This window comes from Brachycentrus maculatus, unplaced genomic scaffold (genome assembly GCF_059751285.1).
Source record: "Brachycentrus maculatus isolate JH-2025_06_01 unplaced genomic scaffold, ASM5975128v1 h1tg000261l, whole genome shotgun sequence".
NCBI classification, from domain to species: domain Eukaryota; kingdom Metazoa; phylum Arthropoda; class Insecta; order Trichoptera; family Brachycentridae; genus Brachycentrus; species Brachycentrus maculatus.
In genome coordinates, this window is record NW_028281012.1 from 2,616,260 (window position 1) to 2,631,948 (window position 15,689).

General features: G+C 34.4%; 1 protein-coding gene across 2 annotated transcripts in view; it reads right to left on the minus strand.

Annotated features, from left to right (window-relative positions):
• The window catches only part of LOC148305840 (Krueppel-like factor 5), a 157,201-nt gene that overhangs the window by 42,680 nt on the left and 98,832 nt on the right, over positions 1 to 15,689 (minus strand). The window contains exon 3 of one of the 2 annotated variants that reach the window (XM_088266024.1): positions 8,663 to 8,749. The exons of the other annotated variant lie outside the window; for it this stretch is intronic. Within the exon in view, the coding sequence (XP_088122150.1) occupies positions 8,663 to 8,749 (87 nt within the window). The remainder of the gene's footprint in view (positions 1 to 8,662; positions 8,750 to 15,689) is intronic. 2 annotated transcript variants of the gene reach the window in all.

Sequence of the window (15,689 nt, forward strand, 5' to 3'; positions counted from 1 at the left end):
TCATGGATCTTAAGCGCAAGATTGACCAATTTGCTTAACGATTAAGATAACACTGTTTAGATAAAAAATGGTGCCTTTTGCACCATTGAATAATGATAGAGGTTAAACGAATAAGAATTATTACTCTCTTATTGTATCTATCAATTATATACATCAAAGATAGAATGAGTTAAAATTACTTCTTTCGCAAAAAGTTTTTATAAATAGCAGAATATATATTTAAAGTTCATCTCTGTTTCTCGAGTTTAACTGGATCATTGTCATTTTCAAAGACAGATTTAATCACGTCTTAAACGTGACGGCAGCAAGAAATGGCTCCTAATAAGCCTCGATTTTTGTGTTTTATACTTTATATTTTACTCTCGTACATAGAACTCGTACCTACAACGAAACCCCGTTATAAGTTTATAATTCGTTATAGGAGTCAGTTTGTAATTGGTAGTACTCATGCATGCTAAATACTTGGATTATCATTGCCAAACCTCTGGATGATTGCTAATTTAAACCGATAAATTTTAATTTAAGCTTCAGGATTCAGATGAATTTGTTTAAATTTGCATTCATCATGACATGTTTTTCTTCCAGTTCCTCTCCTATCTTCTATTTGACCGTAACCACAGAATTATAGTTGTTATGACCAATATTTTGGAGTTTTAATGGTGAATAAATTGGACTGACATTTATTTCCGGCGTAGAATATTTCACATTGAAATTACCTTCAGTATATTTCCACATACGACTTTTATCGTCATCGCAAGAAAGATATCTTTCATTGTTATCTTTCATGCAGGTTTTATCTGTTTCACGAAAAATGACGCATCCTGACTTTCAAAGTTCGTGCATATTGAAGTGATCACGGAGAAGGTCATTTTCAACGCACGTGTTGCTCACATTTTCTCTTTGGCTTCCTTTGTATTTTTCATATTATTCTAAACATATACCTACCTGTATCTGACAAGTCTCGATCCTTAAATCACCCGCGTTCTTCCATCAATTTCAATATTTCATCTGTAATACAGTCACGTTTCTTTTTTGCTGGACATTATTAGTCGAAATGCATAAGGGATCTCAGAAAATGAATACGAACTGTTGGATTATAAAAATTGACTGTATTATTTGATAAAATGATTATTTTATGTGAGGATAAATAAAATAATCGACCTGCTGTATGGAATAAATTATATATGTATAATATTATACGTACACATGTTGAGTATTTAATGACTTTAATTAAAATCTATTAAGAAAATCTTTTCCACATATCATGAAAATAGATTTAAGCTCTCTCCTACATTTGCAAATTAGGTATTATTAAGTTAGTCGAAATACTTGTATTTCACATAGTGGTTATTATCGTTTTTTGTATCTATTAATTTTATGGTGTATTCCACTGGACAGGCTATAATCACATTTGATTTTTCTATTAACATTTTATGTTTAAAGGAAATAATATATTAATTTCACCAAGAAAAAGTGGCTGTTGAAAATTCTGATTATATAATTATTATCGTCGAGTTTTGTGCGGAAGCTGTTAGCGTCGCAAGTTCTATGCAAAATTGTGTTTAAAAATTATCATTAGTTACAAATCGTAAGATTCGTAATATTTATTTGCGAGATTTAATGTTGCATGTATTCATTCTTGTACTATTATGATACATAGCGGTAATGTATGATATTACAGTATTGACGGCAACTAATCGTGTAACGTTTAGTTACGGAGCGAGTGTGTAATTATTAATGACAGCACAAGCCGCAGCTTACGCGGAAGATCAAAGTTGTGTCATCGAGGGAATATTGTAATTAAGAGTAAACACTTGGAAGAACGTGGAGACTCCATTATAATGTGATTACTATGCGAATCACATTTCTTGACACTCTGCAAACAATATGCATCAATTTTTCTTGTACCCTTTAAAGCATAGAAATATTTTTTAAAGAATATCCATTAAGAATTTAATATTCATTTATATTTTTTGGAAATATAATACTTTTTGGAATGATTCTTTAATGTTGATCATAAACGTTGATTGATAAAATATATTTACAACATTTTGAGTGTGTCCAAATATTTTTTCATAAATCGGGATTATCTCCAATTATGGGAGTTATTTTTAATATTATTATTTGACATCTCATCAAAGATGAAGAATAATATAGAAGTCTGGGCACTTACGGGGCTGACGACCGTCATAGGCTGTTTTAAGTGATGACTTTACACACGTGTAACATTCACCAATTCTACCCAATATTGACAACCACACTACTCAAATTCTTGGAAGTTCTATATACTCGTATATGAACCAATTTCGAAACTTTGTGCTTGAATCACAAGAACTTCACTAGAGACATCAATATTGGGTAGAATTAGTGAATGTTGCACGTGTGTAAAGTGATCACTTAAACCAGCCTATGACGGTCGTCAGCCCCGTAAATGCCCAGACTTCCATATTATTCTTCATCTTTGATGAGAAGTCAATAAATAAAATAATAAATAATAAAGTGTGGTTGTCAATAATGGGTAGAATTGGCGAATGTTACACGTGTGTAAAGTGATCACTTAAACCAGCCGATGACGGTTGTCAGCCCCGTAAATGCCCAGACTTCCATATTCTTCTTCATCTTTGATGAGATGTCAAAAAATAATATGAAAATAACTCCTGTAATTGGAGATAATTCAGATTTTGTGAACAAGTATTTGGACACACTCAAAATGTTGTATATATATATATTTATACATATTATAAACATCTAGAGAAATAAAAATGAGAACGTTCATTTGTTTAAAACCTTAAATCTCCTTAATTACTGAGTGTTTTGAAATTTCGACATATTATGGCATTCGATTACGTCCATGTTTTTATATACCTTCCATTCCATTCATTCCATGGCATTCCGAAAACATGCACAACTGAAAATTGCCGATTTTTGATTTATGACGTTCTTAAAAGGAATGAGCGATATACTCATGTCAATAATTGCAGTAGGAGGGTTTAGCACGTTCATTGAACTAATTAAACTTTTTGCTCAGCCTGACATCAAACGAATCGGGATTTTGGCGAAGGCACCTAGCCAAGCGAAATATTAACGTGAGTGACGAGATTGATTATTACGTTTTATATTACATCCATAACCGGTATCGATTTTAAAACTATTGTCTGACAACCCACGCGCATATTTTTGTAGTTTTCGCTATTATTTTTATTACTTGCTTCAATACGATGATTGGACGTTGCTAAGATATCGTGACAAAGAACTATTTTAGTGTTGAATTTATTGATACATCTGTATAACTTGACACATCGGTCATTAGTATAATTATGATGTTGGTACATCTTCTCTACGGCACAGCGTGCAGCAAAATAAACATGAAGATTTTCATATAATTTTGTAACATCTCATCAAAGATGAAGAAGAATATGGAAGTCTGGGCATTTACGGGGCTGACGACCGTAAATGCCCAGACTTCCATATTCTTCTTCATCTTTGATGAGAAGTTACAAAATAATATAAAAATAACTCCTGTAATTGGAGATAATCCAGATTTTGTGAACAAGTATTTAGACACACTCAAAATGTTGTAAATAAATTATCTGGTCAAATTATAAGCTAAATAAAAAAATAAAAATCGTATTTTCTGGCGTTTCTTAAGTGTGTGATTATAATCCAGGATTCGGACCTCACATACTAATATAAGAGTTTCTGCTTAGTAAAGCTTCATTACATCTCACCAATAGATGTCTCTAGTGAAGTTCTAGTGATTCAAGAACAAGGTTTTTAAATTGGTTCATATATATAGAACTACCAAGAATTTGAGTTGTGTGGTTGTCAATAATGGGTAGAATTGGTAAATGTTACACGTGGGTAAAGTGATCACTTAAACCAGCCTATGACGGTCGTCAGCCCCGTAAATGCCCAGACTTTCATATTCTTCTTCATCTTTGATGAGATGTCACAAAATAATATGAAAATAACTTCAGTAATTGGATATAATCCAGATTTTGTGAACAAGTATGTGGACACATTCAAAATGTTGTATGAAGATTTTCGTTTTATTTAACATAAAATCGTGGATTTTATATCTTAAACACTGCGTTTTTGATCATCGCGCATAAAATATTGTAAATCCATTTATTATAGAGTGAAAACAGTGGTAGTAAATAACATTTTTAGTACGATATTGACCTCGTATTAACGGATACCTATGCCGTCGTTTACATTATTAACTAATTCGCTTTTAGATTACGCACTGCTGCCAATATCCATTTTATAAATATTTATTTCACAAACGAATATTGCAATCCTAATCCTACCCAAGTGTGTGTCCGCCTCCGTAGTGTAATGGTCAGCACGCTCGGCTACCGTTGTGGAGGTCCCAGGTTCGATTCCCAAGGGGGGGGTTAAATAAATATGAGTGATTTTTTCACTGTAATATTTATTCAATATTACCCTGGACTGGTACCTGAAGCGGAGGGTTGATCACCTTTCCTTCATGTGTAAACGATCATGATAACACTGCGCTTATATTAAGCAGTGCCCTATGCACCATTGGGGTGCGGATAAGGGTTTTATTATTATTAATCCTACCCAAACATTTTTTCGAAATATTTTAGATTATCGATAGATTGATCAGCCCAGATTTTAATGTTCATCGGAAAGGCGTTACTTTCCTTACTTAATGGATTATGAATTATTTACTGGAATATCTATAAAATAATATTTATCCCAATGGTGTTTATTACAATTTATGAATATCTGTAAGTTAGTTATTTTTTAATTAAAAACGGAATTTCTTCTTCTTCTTCTTCAAACCCTTATCCGCACCCCAATGGTGCATAGGGCACTGCATAATATAAACGCAGTGTTATCTTGATCGTTTTATTTATTGTTTCAGCATTTACTTTATGGTAAGATATGTTGAAATTATTAATGAAAACACTTGTTTTTTACCACTTGAGTTTATTTATGTAGTATATTTATTTATTAACTAGTTTCGGAAGCTAAGCTTCCATCACCAGGTCTAAATGTAAACATAGTAGTTTTGTAAACAATGAGTTTACATTTAGACCTGACGATGAAAGCTTAGCTTCCGAAACTACTTCATAAATAATCTCAAGTGGTAAAAAAAAGTGTTTTCTTTGATAATCTTGATCGTTAACACATGAAGGAAAGGTGATCAGCCCTCCGCTTCAGGTACCAGTCCAGGATAATATAAAATAAATATTAGACTGAAAAAATCACTTTTGTTTATTTAATCCCCCTTAGGAATCGAACCTGGAACCTCCAGAACGGTAACCAAGCGTGCAGATCATTACACAACGGAGGTGGACAAATTGATTGCTTAAGTGTTTTTTACCATTTGAGTATTACCATATATTGTAACGTTAGAATCTTGAAAATATTTGGGGTGTTACATGCATTCATATTTTTATTCCTGATATCTGAAATCCGTTTAAGTACATACATGTTTTTTTTACTATCCGTTTCTCAAAAGTGATGGTACAATTTATTAGTGCAATAATATTAGCCAGAGGCCTTCAAAAACGGAAGACAAATCACGACCACATTAATGAAGGGGTCAGAGTAATTATTTCAGATTTAAACCCTTGACTTGTACTGGGTAGAAAACCTTTTATGAGGAATGCTAATCACCTAGAGTTATTAGCGAGTTGCGTGCGCATTGCGCCCGTCTTCCCTCGCGTGTAGTGAGGCCTTAAAACACCGAGGCTTTGGTCTTCGTAATGTGAAGTTTTGAGCGCGGTGTTGGTTATTTATTATTAGTCTGTTTGCACGAAGGTCCAACGCCGGAATGGCTTTCTGTGCTCCGCGGACAAGACGTATTAAGCTATTAATGCATTCGCATAAATATCAATTTTCTGGAAACTAGTGGTACCTAGAAACTAAATATTTGAAACCGACCACTGTTCCTAGGCGCATGTACTCGTAAACACATTTCTCAAGTCTAGGAATAGGAAGTGTATAATGAGAATACATGCATTCAAGAAAGTTTCACTGATTATTTTTTTTTCAAAAATGTTAATAATAGTATATAACCACTCACTCAGTGAGTGGTTATATACTATTATTATTATCATTTTTGTAAAAAAATAAATAAGTTAAAATGACTAACCACAATGTAAATGCTTTAAATATTAATAATATTGAGAACAAGAAAGTTTGATTTTGATAAAAAAAAATCTCCATGCTTTACGTTTTCAACTAACCTAGAAAAAAATATAGATACAGTTTTTCGCATATAATATAAGCCTTAATAAGTTATAGTTTCAATCACATCATTATTTATTTTGTACAAACATAATACAGTAAACCCCACTATAACGCCGGTAAATGGGAGGGGACGTTATAAGGAAGTTAATGTTTTTTAATTGTATTTCATTTTTAAATGACTCATTTCAGTAATTTCTGCTGGTTAAAACATTGACCCTTTATAAAATTCCCTAAGATAAAAGGGTACCTATGTCACCTATGGGTTTACTGTATTTTGTATTATGTAAAAAGCTACCCAAAACACCTACTTTTACATTTGTAATATGTGAGGTTAGTGAGATAAATTTCTCTAGTTAGCTAGCATATTTGTCAAAAAAATCTACTACATGGGGATTTCAGACGAGCTTTGTAAAATTTAAAAGAAAATTATATCAAATTAAAATAATGCAATTGTAGAAATTGTGCTAGAAAGCGAACTGCAATAGGGACTTGCTGACGCATCTGGCAAAGAATACCTAATAGTATTTTTTTTTAAATATTCTATACTAGAAAATGCGATGAGAAAAGTCGTGCAATAAAAGTGATGACGCACCTAATGGAAAATGGTCTAGTGGTATCATGACAGAACACATGCTTGTTGAATTTTGTTGCAAAAGTTTTGTCGAAATGACTCTCCATGAGGTAAAGGTATAATAATCGTACTTTATTTAAATTTTTACTGACGTTTCAACATTGATTAATAAGCTTATATTTATTAAAAATATGAAAGCCTGAGCTTCCAAAAAGTCTTTGGATGGTTTTAGCTATTCTTTTTATACGTTTTGTAACCTTCCCTATTCTACTCATTCTTGTTAAACACATTTTTGAAATTTCTGATATTCGTATGCATCGATATTTTCTGGCGCTTCTCCGTGAAACAATTCAGAAGAATGTAACATGCATTAAAATTTAAAGGTAATTTCTACATATGATGCAAACTAATTTCTACAAAAGATGTCACCGATGAAATTTTGCTTCTAAATACAAATTCTATTTTCAATTGAAACATAAATATAAATCTTGAATTCAAGTCATGTGTATTTCAACCATGTGAAGAAAGCATTAAAAGCTTCTTAATCTACATTTACTGAGATGTCAATTAAAATCATTGTACAAATAATTATTAAACGAAGTGAATCAAGAATTTGGTAATAAACGAATGTGCATTTAAAAATATTGTGAGTGTTTTAACTTGGTAATGGTCCCTTTAAAAATTTCACCAAAGGTAACATATAATGGAAGTACACAACTGGTTAAAAAAACTAATGATGTTTTTGTTCATACATGCTTCGATAATGTCACAGAAAAAGTGGTTTAAACTATGTGATGAGAATACACACAATTCAATTCATTATGGTACAAATTAAAGTAAATATTCTAAGAGCAAATATAATAGGTTAAATTCGGTTACTTCATTACGTGGGTAATTGTTTCCTCACGATATTTATATCTAGGAAGCATGTTCACAAGTGATGGAAAAGTGGATAAGGATATTGAGGGAAGAGTGAATGCAGGGAATAGAATAAATGGTGCTTTGAACAGAGTGATTGCAAATAAAAAAATGTGTCCACGGAAGCGAAAGTAGCGGTTCACAACGGAGTATCGGTAGTGACACTAATGTATGGAAGTGAAAGATAAAACTGACAACGGAAGGATGAAAGCAGAGTGAACGCTGTTGAAATGCACTCCCTCAGACGAATGTGTGGAAAAATCATTGTATTACATAATTAAAATCGTAGATATATGAAAGGAATGTAAGTCTGAACGAAGAATAATTGAAAAGATTAGGAAGAGTTTTTTTTAAGGTGGTATGGACTGTGGAACGGATGGATAACGAGAGAATGACCAAGATATATGTGGGTAATGTGAGCGGGAAAACAGAACGAGGACGGCCAAAAAAGATTTGGCACGATCAGATCAATCAGAACCTTAAATCTGGTGGTGTCAAAAGTCTGCGTTATCGGAGGACACATATGATATATGGATGTAAAGGAGGCGAGGAGTGTATGTCAGGACACAAGAGTGTGGCGTTCCATCCTTTCTGCCTACCCCTGCGGGGAAACGGCTTGATTTATTTATTTATTTATTTTATTTGGAAAACCAACAGAGAACAATAGCATATAAGTATACATCTTAATTATTGAAAAAAGCTACAATAACAGGTTTTCGCAGAATGAGTGTTAACAATAAAAAAAAACAGATTATTAAATACATATATAATATATTACAAACAATTGTTTGACTGTAATGGTAATAGTAGTAGTAGTTTCCGCAAGGGTTATATTATATGGTATTGTACAAACATGTGGTGCGATTAGAGTCTTGCACATGGGTAATAAGTATGGACATGCGTTGCGGATGCGTCTGCTGTGTCGTGCAAAGTATGGCGGGCAGTTACCTGATGATGGTAGGAGGGCGGGAATAGTCCTTGCAGAGCGTCCAGCGGGGAGACGCAACCCTCGCCATGGCCTTGGAGCATCCAGCTCTACCACAGAAACAGAAACACACCCTTTATTCGCTGTCCAATCCTTATATATAAACCTTATCCGCACCTAATGGTGCATAGGGCACTGCATCGAATTGACGCAGTGTTTTCTTGATCATTACTTACATGAAGGCAAGGTGATCGATCACTCTTGCGCTTCAGGAAACAATCCAGGGTAATATTTAAAAAAAATATTGCAGCGTAAAATCACTAATATTTATTTTCACCCCCCCTGGGAATCGAACCCGGGACCTCCAGCACGGTAGCTAATCACGCTGACCATTACACCACGGAGGCGGACAATCCACCATCAATAACAATGTGACAATACAAACTATGTAATCAGGAGTTTCACGTGGTTTCATCCCAGCAATGAGCAAATGCTGAGAATTTATTGTCACTGCAGACAGTTGGTAGAATTCCATTTTGAATTGTTGTCAACATTTTGAGTGTGTCCAAATACTTGTTCACAAAATCTGGATTATCTCCAATTACAAGAGTTATTTTCATATTATTTTTTGTAGATGAAGAAGAATATGGAAGCCTATGACGGTCGTCAGCCCCGTAAATGCCCAGACTTCCATATTCTTCTTCATCTTTGATAAGATGTCAAAAAATAATTTGAATTGTTGTTATTATATATGTAAATAAAAGTAGAATTCAATCCGAAAACCGTGTTTAATATTGGATATATTACACAACAAATTTCTGAGAAGTTCCTGATAGGCCTACACTTGATTATTCCTCCTGTTCCCAACACAGATTCAAATAAAAACTTATTAAATTAGCTGGAAGAAACAAAAATCCACTAAATTGTCTGTAAACCTTGTACATAATAAGCAAGGTAAATAATAAATGCAATTCCTATTTAAAAAAATACAAAGTAATCTTGCAGTTAACAACATTTTGAGTGTATCCAATACTTGTCCGCCTCCATAGTGGTTAGCGAGCTAAGCTACCATGCTGGAGGTCCCAGGTTCAATTCCCAAGTGGGTCAAAATAAGTATTCGTGTTTTTTTCCAGTCTAATATTTATTTAATATGACAGCGGAAGGCTGATTTAATATGACCTTTCCTTCGTGTATTTAACGATCAAGAAAACACTGCTTCTATACGATTCAGTGCTCTATGCAGCATTGGGTGCGGATGAGGGTTAGAAAAGTCGGGTTGTGGTCCCGTGGTTAGTGTCGCGGACGCTTGAGTCAAAGTTTCTCGGTTCGAACCCACTCCACCACAATTTGATACCTATTTCTAATAATGAGCCGTTTAGGCTCACAGAAATAGTATGAAATTGAAATATTTGTGTAAATAATAAAAACACAAATATTTCTTTAAAAAAAAAGGAATACTCGTTCACAAATGTGGATAATAAGTATGTGATTATAATCCTTGATTCGGACCTCACATATAAATATAAGAGTTTCTGCTCAATAAACAAACTTTTTCGTCTCACCAATAGATATCACTAGTGAAAATTGTAGTGATTGAATTCTGTGTTTGGGTTGCATCCCCTTAATGTGTGAGATGTTCATAATTAAAAGAATATTAATACCATACACTGAGAACTATAATGGTATTCGCGATATCCATCCAATATTATTGGGTCCGGTTCTCCCGAAACAGCAATAAAATCCGCTAAGCCGCGAAATCACGCGAAAGTGTCACAATAATGAGGAATATTTCATTATTGCCAGTCGCGCACTCTGAACCAGGGGCGGAACAAGGAGCAAAAAGAATTTTTGACGCAGGCGCCATATTTGGAGAGTTTTCAGACTGCTTTGGTACTGAAGAACTTTGTAGATGTTTATATTTTGGCTCTTTTACACTCCTCAGAACGTAGAAAATCTAACAAATTCATAATTTTGGAAGTGAGGATCCCCACAACTTCATCTTCATTCTTCATACCCTCATCCGCACCGATGGTGCATAGGGCACTGCAACATATAAATGCGTTATATGGATCGTTAACATGTGAAGGAAAGGTGATCAGCCCTCCGCTTCACGTAATATTGAATAAATATCTGAGTGAAAAAACCACTTTAATTTATTTGAACCTCCCCTTGGGAATCGAACCAGGGACCTCCAGTACGGTAGCCGAGCATGCTGACCATTACACTACGAAGGGGGACTGCTAGTTGATTAATTCTTCAACTCCACAACTATTGGATTCATTCCTCCATATGTAAGGATACGGTCACTAAACTCCTTCTTACTTGTTTATGACTCACCTGAGTTACTTGTATTACTCTATTTTCCTGTGAACCCCTTTACTTTCTCTGTTACTTCTATATTCTCGATTCTTGACTATCCTAGCAAAATATTTAACATCGGAAATCCTGCACGTTTAGTATTCATTTATTTAATTTGATTTTAACTTCATCATTCACATGAATAACAAATTTCGGTGTTTTGGATGTTGTAGTTGTTGTAGTTGTATATACCTTACCATAAAGTGTGGTGATTGTGATTTCTGTGCTTTGCTGGAAAGTGCTTTCTTGTCTTATGAGAGAGTAATTCTTAATTGCATGTGTAAGGATTGTTTTAGTATATGGTTATTTGACTGTCACATGTGTATGTATGTTATTTACAGATGGTTGCTGAAGGATGTAGACATTTCCAGTTTTAGGAATGCCTAGCATCCATCCCCTGCATCACTTTCAGAACACACTTAGGAAAAAATAAGTAGACATAAATTAATTCCTATATATTTCATTATGTTACTTCTGTATTTGTGTCGCAGTGTAGAAATTTTAATTTTTATGTTATTACTTCTATAAAGGTAATTAGTTTTGATCTGGCCATATGCACCTAAAAGATAATTATATTATAAAAGGTTACAGTTTAAAAAAAATAATTTTAATTTGTACCCCAGGCGCCAAATGGTTCGTCCGGCCCTGTCCGAAATATACTATTTATATACCAACCACAGTTCAATACCGTTACAAGGGAAAATTCGCACAGAAAGTAACATTTCTAAGTGTACTAGTAAGCTCACTTTTTATGAACATTCGCACGTTATCCTGAAGTCGTAAAGTCGAAGGTGTATACTCGACTTCACCTTACAAAGCGAGCGTAGGAATCCATGAATTATTCTTTGTACTTGTATTATGAAGAGCAAGCTAGCACGAGATTACTGTATAAATTCATATTTTTCTAGACTCGTGGTGTAGTGATTATCACATATTGCCAATGCACACGAGATCAAAGGTTAAATTCCGAGTCCAACATAAATTAATAATTTAAGTTAATTAAATTCGTCTTTAATCCAATATAAACCATTGTAAATTATCTAGGACAAAATGTTTTTTTTTTACAAAAAATATATTGTTTTATTGAAAGTATTGTATATTGAAATCACGTAAACTGACGCAAAAATAACAGTTATTTTTGCCGTTTACGTCAATCTGTCTTTTTGGGGATTTGATGGTACTTTCCCTCTAATTGAAAGTGCTTTGCATTGTTAAAAACTCGTAACTATTTCGGTTGAAATTATAAAACGGTAAGATTCATCGTTCACGTGTGCACATTTACACCTCGCGCTCCGGTATGCGTGACCCCGCGTGTCCATCTGTTTGTGAACGATCGCAGAAAACATCGTCATCTTAACTTCAAACTGCGTGAATACAATTTCGGGGTGTCGGGAAAATAGGTCTTAAGCGCTGTGAGCAAAGGGACGATGTTGGGTCAGCAAAATGAGTGATTTTAAGAGTTTTTTTTCTGTTTTGGTGGCGTGTCCGGCGCGTGGCGTGACGCCGTCCGGCGACGTCCATTAGCTGATTACTGGCGAGGGGAGGGGGTGTTTTGACCCGGGAGGGGGAGGATACCCAAGAAGGATGGGGCGCATTTTACCCCTCTGGAGATAAGATAAAACACCGGGCTTTCTGACTCACGGTGCTTTAACCTGCATATTTTTTTCTTGTTATGATATTTATAATATTATACGAACATTTTATACACGTACATATAATGTAGAAAAATCATTACTTGTGTCTCGAATTAAAAAAGTGTTATAAACTATTAAATTGAATTTTCCCACATATGGGATAGAGACCAAACCTTTTTTAAGAAATTCAGAAATAAGGAAGTTGAAGTTCAAAGCCAGAAACACGCTAGGAGACCGAACAAAGAACACGAAAATTCGTAAAATGTATAGTGTTTAGGCTGTGAAACATGGCACCTTATAAGGGCCCAGAGCAGCCGTGTACTAAGCTTTGAGAATAGGTGTCTGCGGAGAATTTTAGGCGTGCGGTGGTTTGACTTTGTGAGGAATGAAGAGATAAGGCGTAGGACGCAGCAAATCTTGGTCACAACTGTCGTCAAGAAAAGGCGATTCAGTTGGCTTGGCCATGTACTCCGCATGCCTCCTGAGAGCCGCCATCAAGATTACTTCTTTTACAAGGCATCAGGTTCGCGCCGCCCAGGACGAATCGCCCAAATCTAACGCCACACCACTCTGTCTTTGCAAACATTCTTCGTCTTTCCCACATTCATGAATCTCCTCATACATACCCGACGATTATAACGACACCTGACCCTGCCGCTTTCAAGTATTTAATTGTGCCATGTTTTTCTCGGTCTTCCTCTGCTCCTTTTCCCAATTACATTCGCCTCATAAATTTGTTTAACCGTTATTTCCTCACTCATACGTTTCACATGTCCAAACCATTTAAACACACCTTTCTTAATTTTATCGATAATGCTTATCATTCTCCCAGCCTTGCATTCTTTCCTTATTTCACATTCGAACATCAAACATCGTTTTGCCGCACATTCGTCTCAGGGATCGTATTTCGACAGCATTCAGTCTACTTTCATCCTTTTTTTGCCAACTTCATGCCTCTCTACCATACATAAGGGTTGGAACCATGACTCTATTGGAGTCTATCAGATTTTTATTTGCTAAAACTGATTTTAGTGCACCATTCACTCTGTTCCCAGCATTCACTTTTATTCATTCATTCATTCATGTGTGGATGAAAGACTTTTTGGTCTTAAAGATTTTAAAGCACCGTTATCCTAATGCATAAGGTGAAAAAGATAGAATAAATTACATAAATTATTTTTATTATTTTAATGATTTCAAAATATCAAGTACGTATTAAATTATGAGTTATTTTAATTTGTATCGAATTTTATTGTTTAAATTTACTTTAAAGGTCATTTAGTACATACGTACACATCTCGCAGCTTCCTTATTGTCAGGCTGTCTTTATACCAACTTTGAAGTGCATTAGCAAGGCTGTTTAATTTCAAATGATTGTTAGAACATGGAAACTTGTTATTTAAGTACAGTTTATATAGGGTTATCCAATAAGAGGTTTCATTATGATATTTGAAAAAAAAACTGGTATATTTTAAGATAAATCAATGAATATTTATTGCATTGTTAAGAGAAAAGTATGGGATTAACGATGGAAGACGATATTAGCCAAATGGCCGCCACGGCTACGGCTGCAGCACCATATCCTTTTCATGAAATTTTCCATGACCAATTTGCACATTTGCGGCTGTATGTCCACGATAACTTCACGAATTCCATCTTTAAGGTCTTCAATCGATTGAAGAGCATTGGCATAGACCTTAGTTTTTACGTGGCCCCAAGGAAAAAAGTCTCAAGGTTTTAATCACAAGATCTCGGGGGCCAACTGTGATCACCTCTTAGAGAAATAACACGGCCAGGAAATTTTTGTTGCGAAATTGCGATTGTTTCGTTGCTTGTGTAGCATGTAGCGCCGTCTTGTTGAAAATAAACGTCGTCCACATCAATATCTTCCAATTCCCGCCATAAAAAATCATTAATCAATCCATTCACCGTAACAGTTACACCTGCCTCATTTTCGAATAAGTAAGGTCCAATCACACCGCCAGCCCAAAAACCGCACCAAACAGTGACACGTTGAGGGTTTCGATTCTTCACATCACCAAGTTGTCCCAACAGCTGAAATTTTTTAACAAGTTTCACTATTGCTGGCCGAGAAGGCGCTTCACGACGCCCAAAAAGGGCTTTTGTTTCGCGAACTGTGATTGCAAAATTTTCACCATTTCTGTAGTGAATTTTAACAATTTCAATGCGTCGTTGAAGCGTGTATCCTTGCATTTTTATTAATCGCGTAGTTTTTACTTGTCAAATATCAAAAGATGACAGCTTTAAAAGTGGCAGTTGCCCAGATAGCGGGCCATTCAAAATGAAACCTCTTATTGGAAAACCCTATATTTGCATTTAAACGATTGTTTCACCTAAAATAGATTCACTGATTAATTTGGTAGTATTGAAAGGAAACGTTATGACGTTATCTATTGATAATTGAGTATACATAAAGGATTGCATTTTTAAATATTTTTTTGAAATTTTGTTAGTCATTTTAACCATTATGGCTTAGACCTCAACCTTTCAACTCATATGCGCACGGCCGCGCTAAGGAATGCACGAGTCTTCACTCCCTTGTTTTATAAAGGATGTACCTACAAATATCGTTTTGTTTTATTTTTTAGAAAATGAATTGAAAAAAATCTCTTGTCCTTACCTTTCGATAACTCTTTTCTTTTCAAAACCACATAAGTATTTCTAAAAAAAATATTGTTCAGATTGGAGATGAATCTATGAAAAATAGTATTTATATTCCGTAACGCTAAAACATGAAATCGTATAACATACGTAAAATATCAACTTAAATACTATTAAGGTACTCATTTGAAACATTTTAAAACATTTTTTAAAACACATGACAAAAAAAATATATATATATATATATATGCTGCTGTAAACAAAACTGGATAATGATTAGGTACTTTGAATTTAAGAATCACTAAAAAATAATCCCGAACTTTGATTGTATTAAGGTATATTACTTTAACTTTGATTACCTGTTGGTAATCAATGTTAAAAATCCATACTAAATTGACAACTTAAACCATTATCGACGTAAAAGAGTACATAAAGG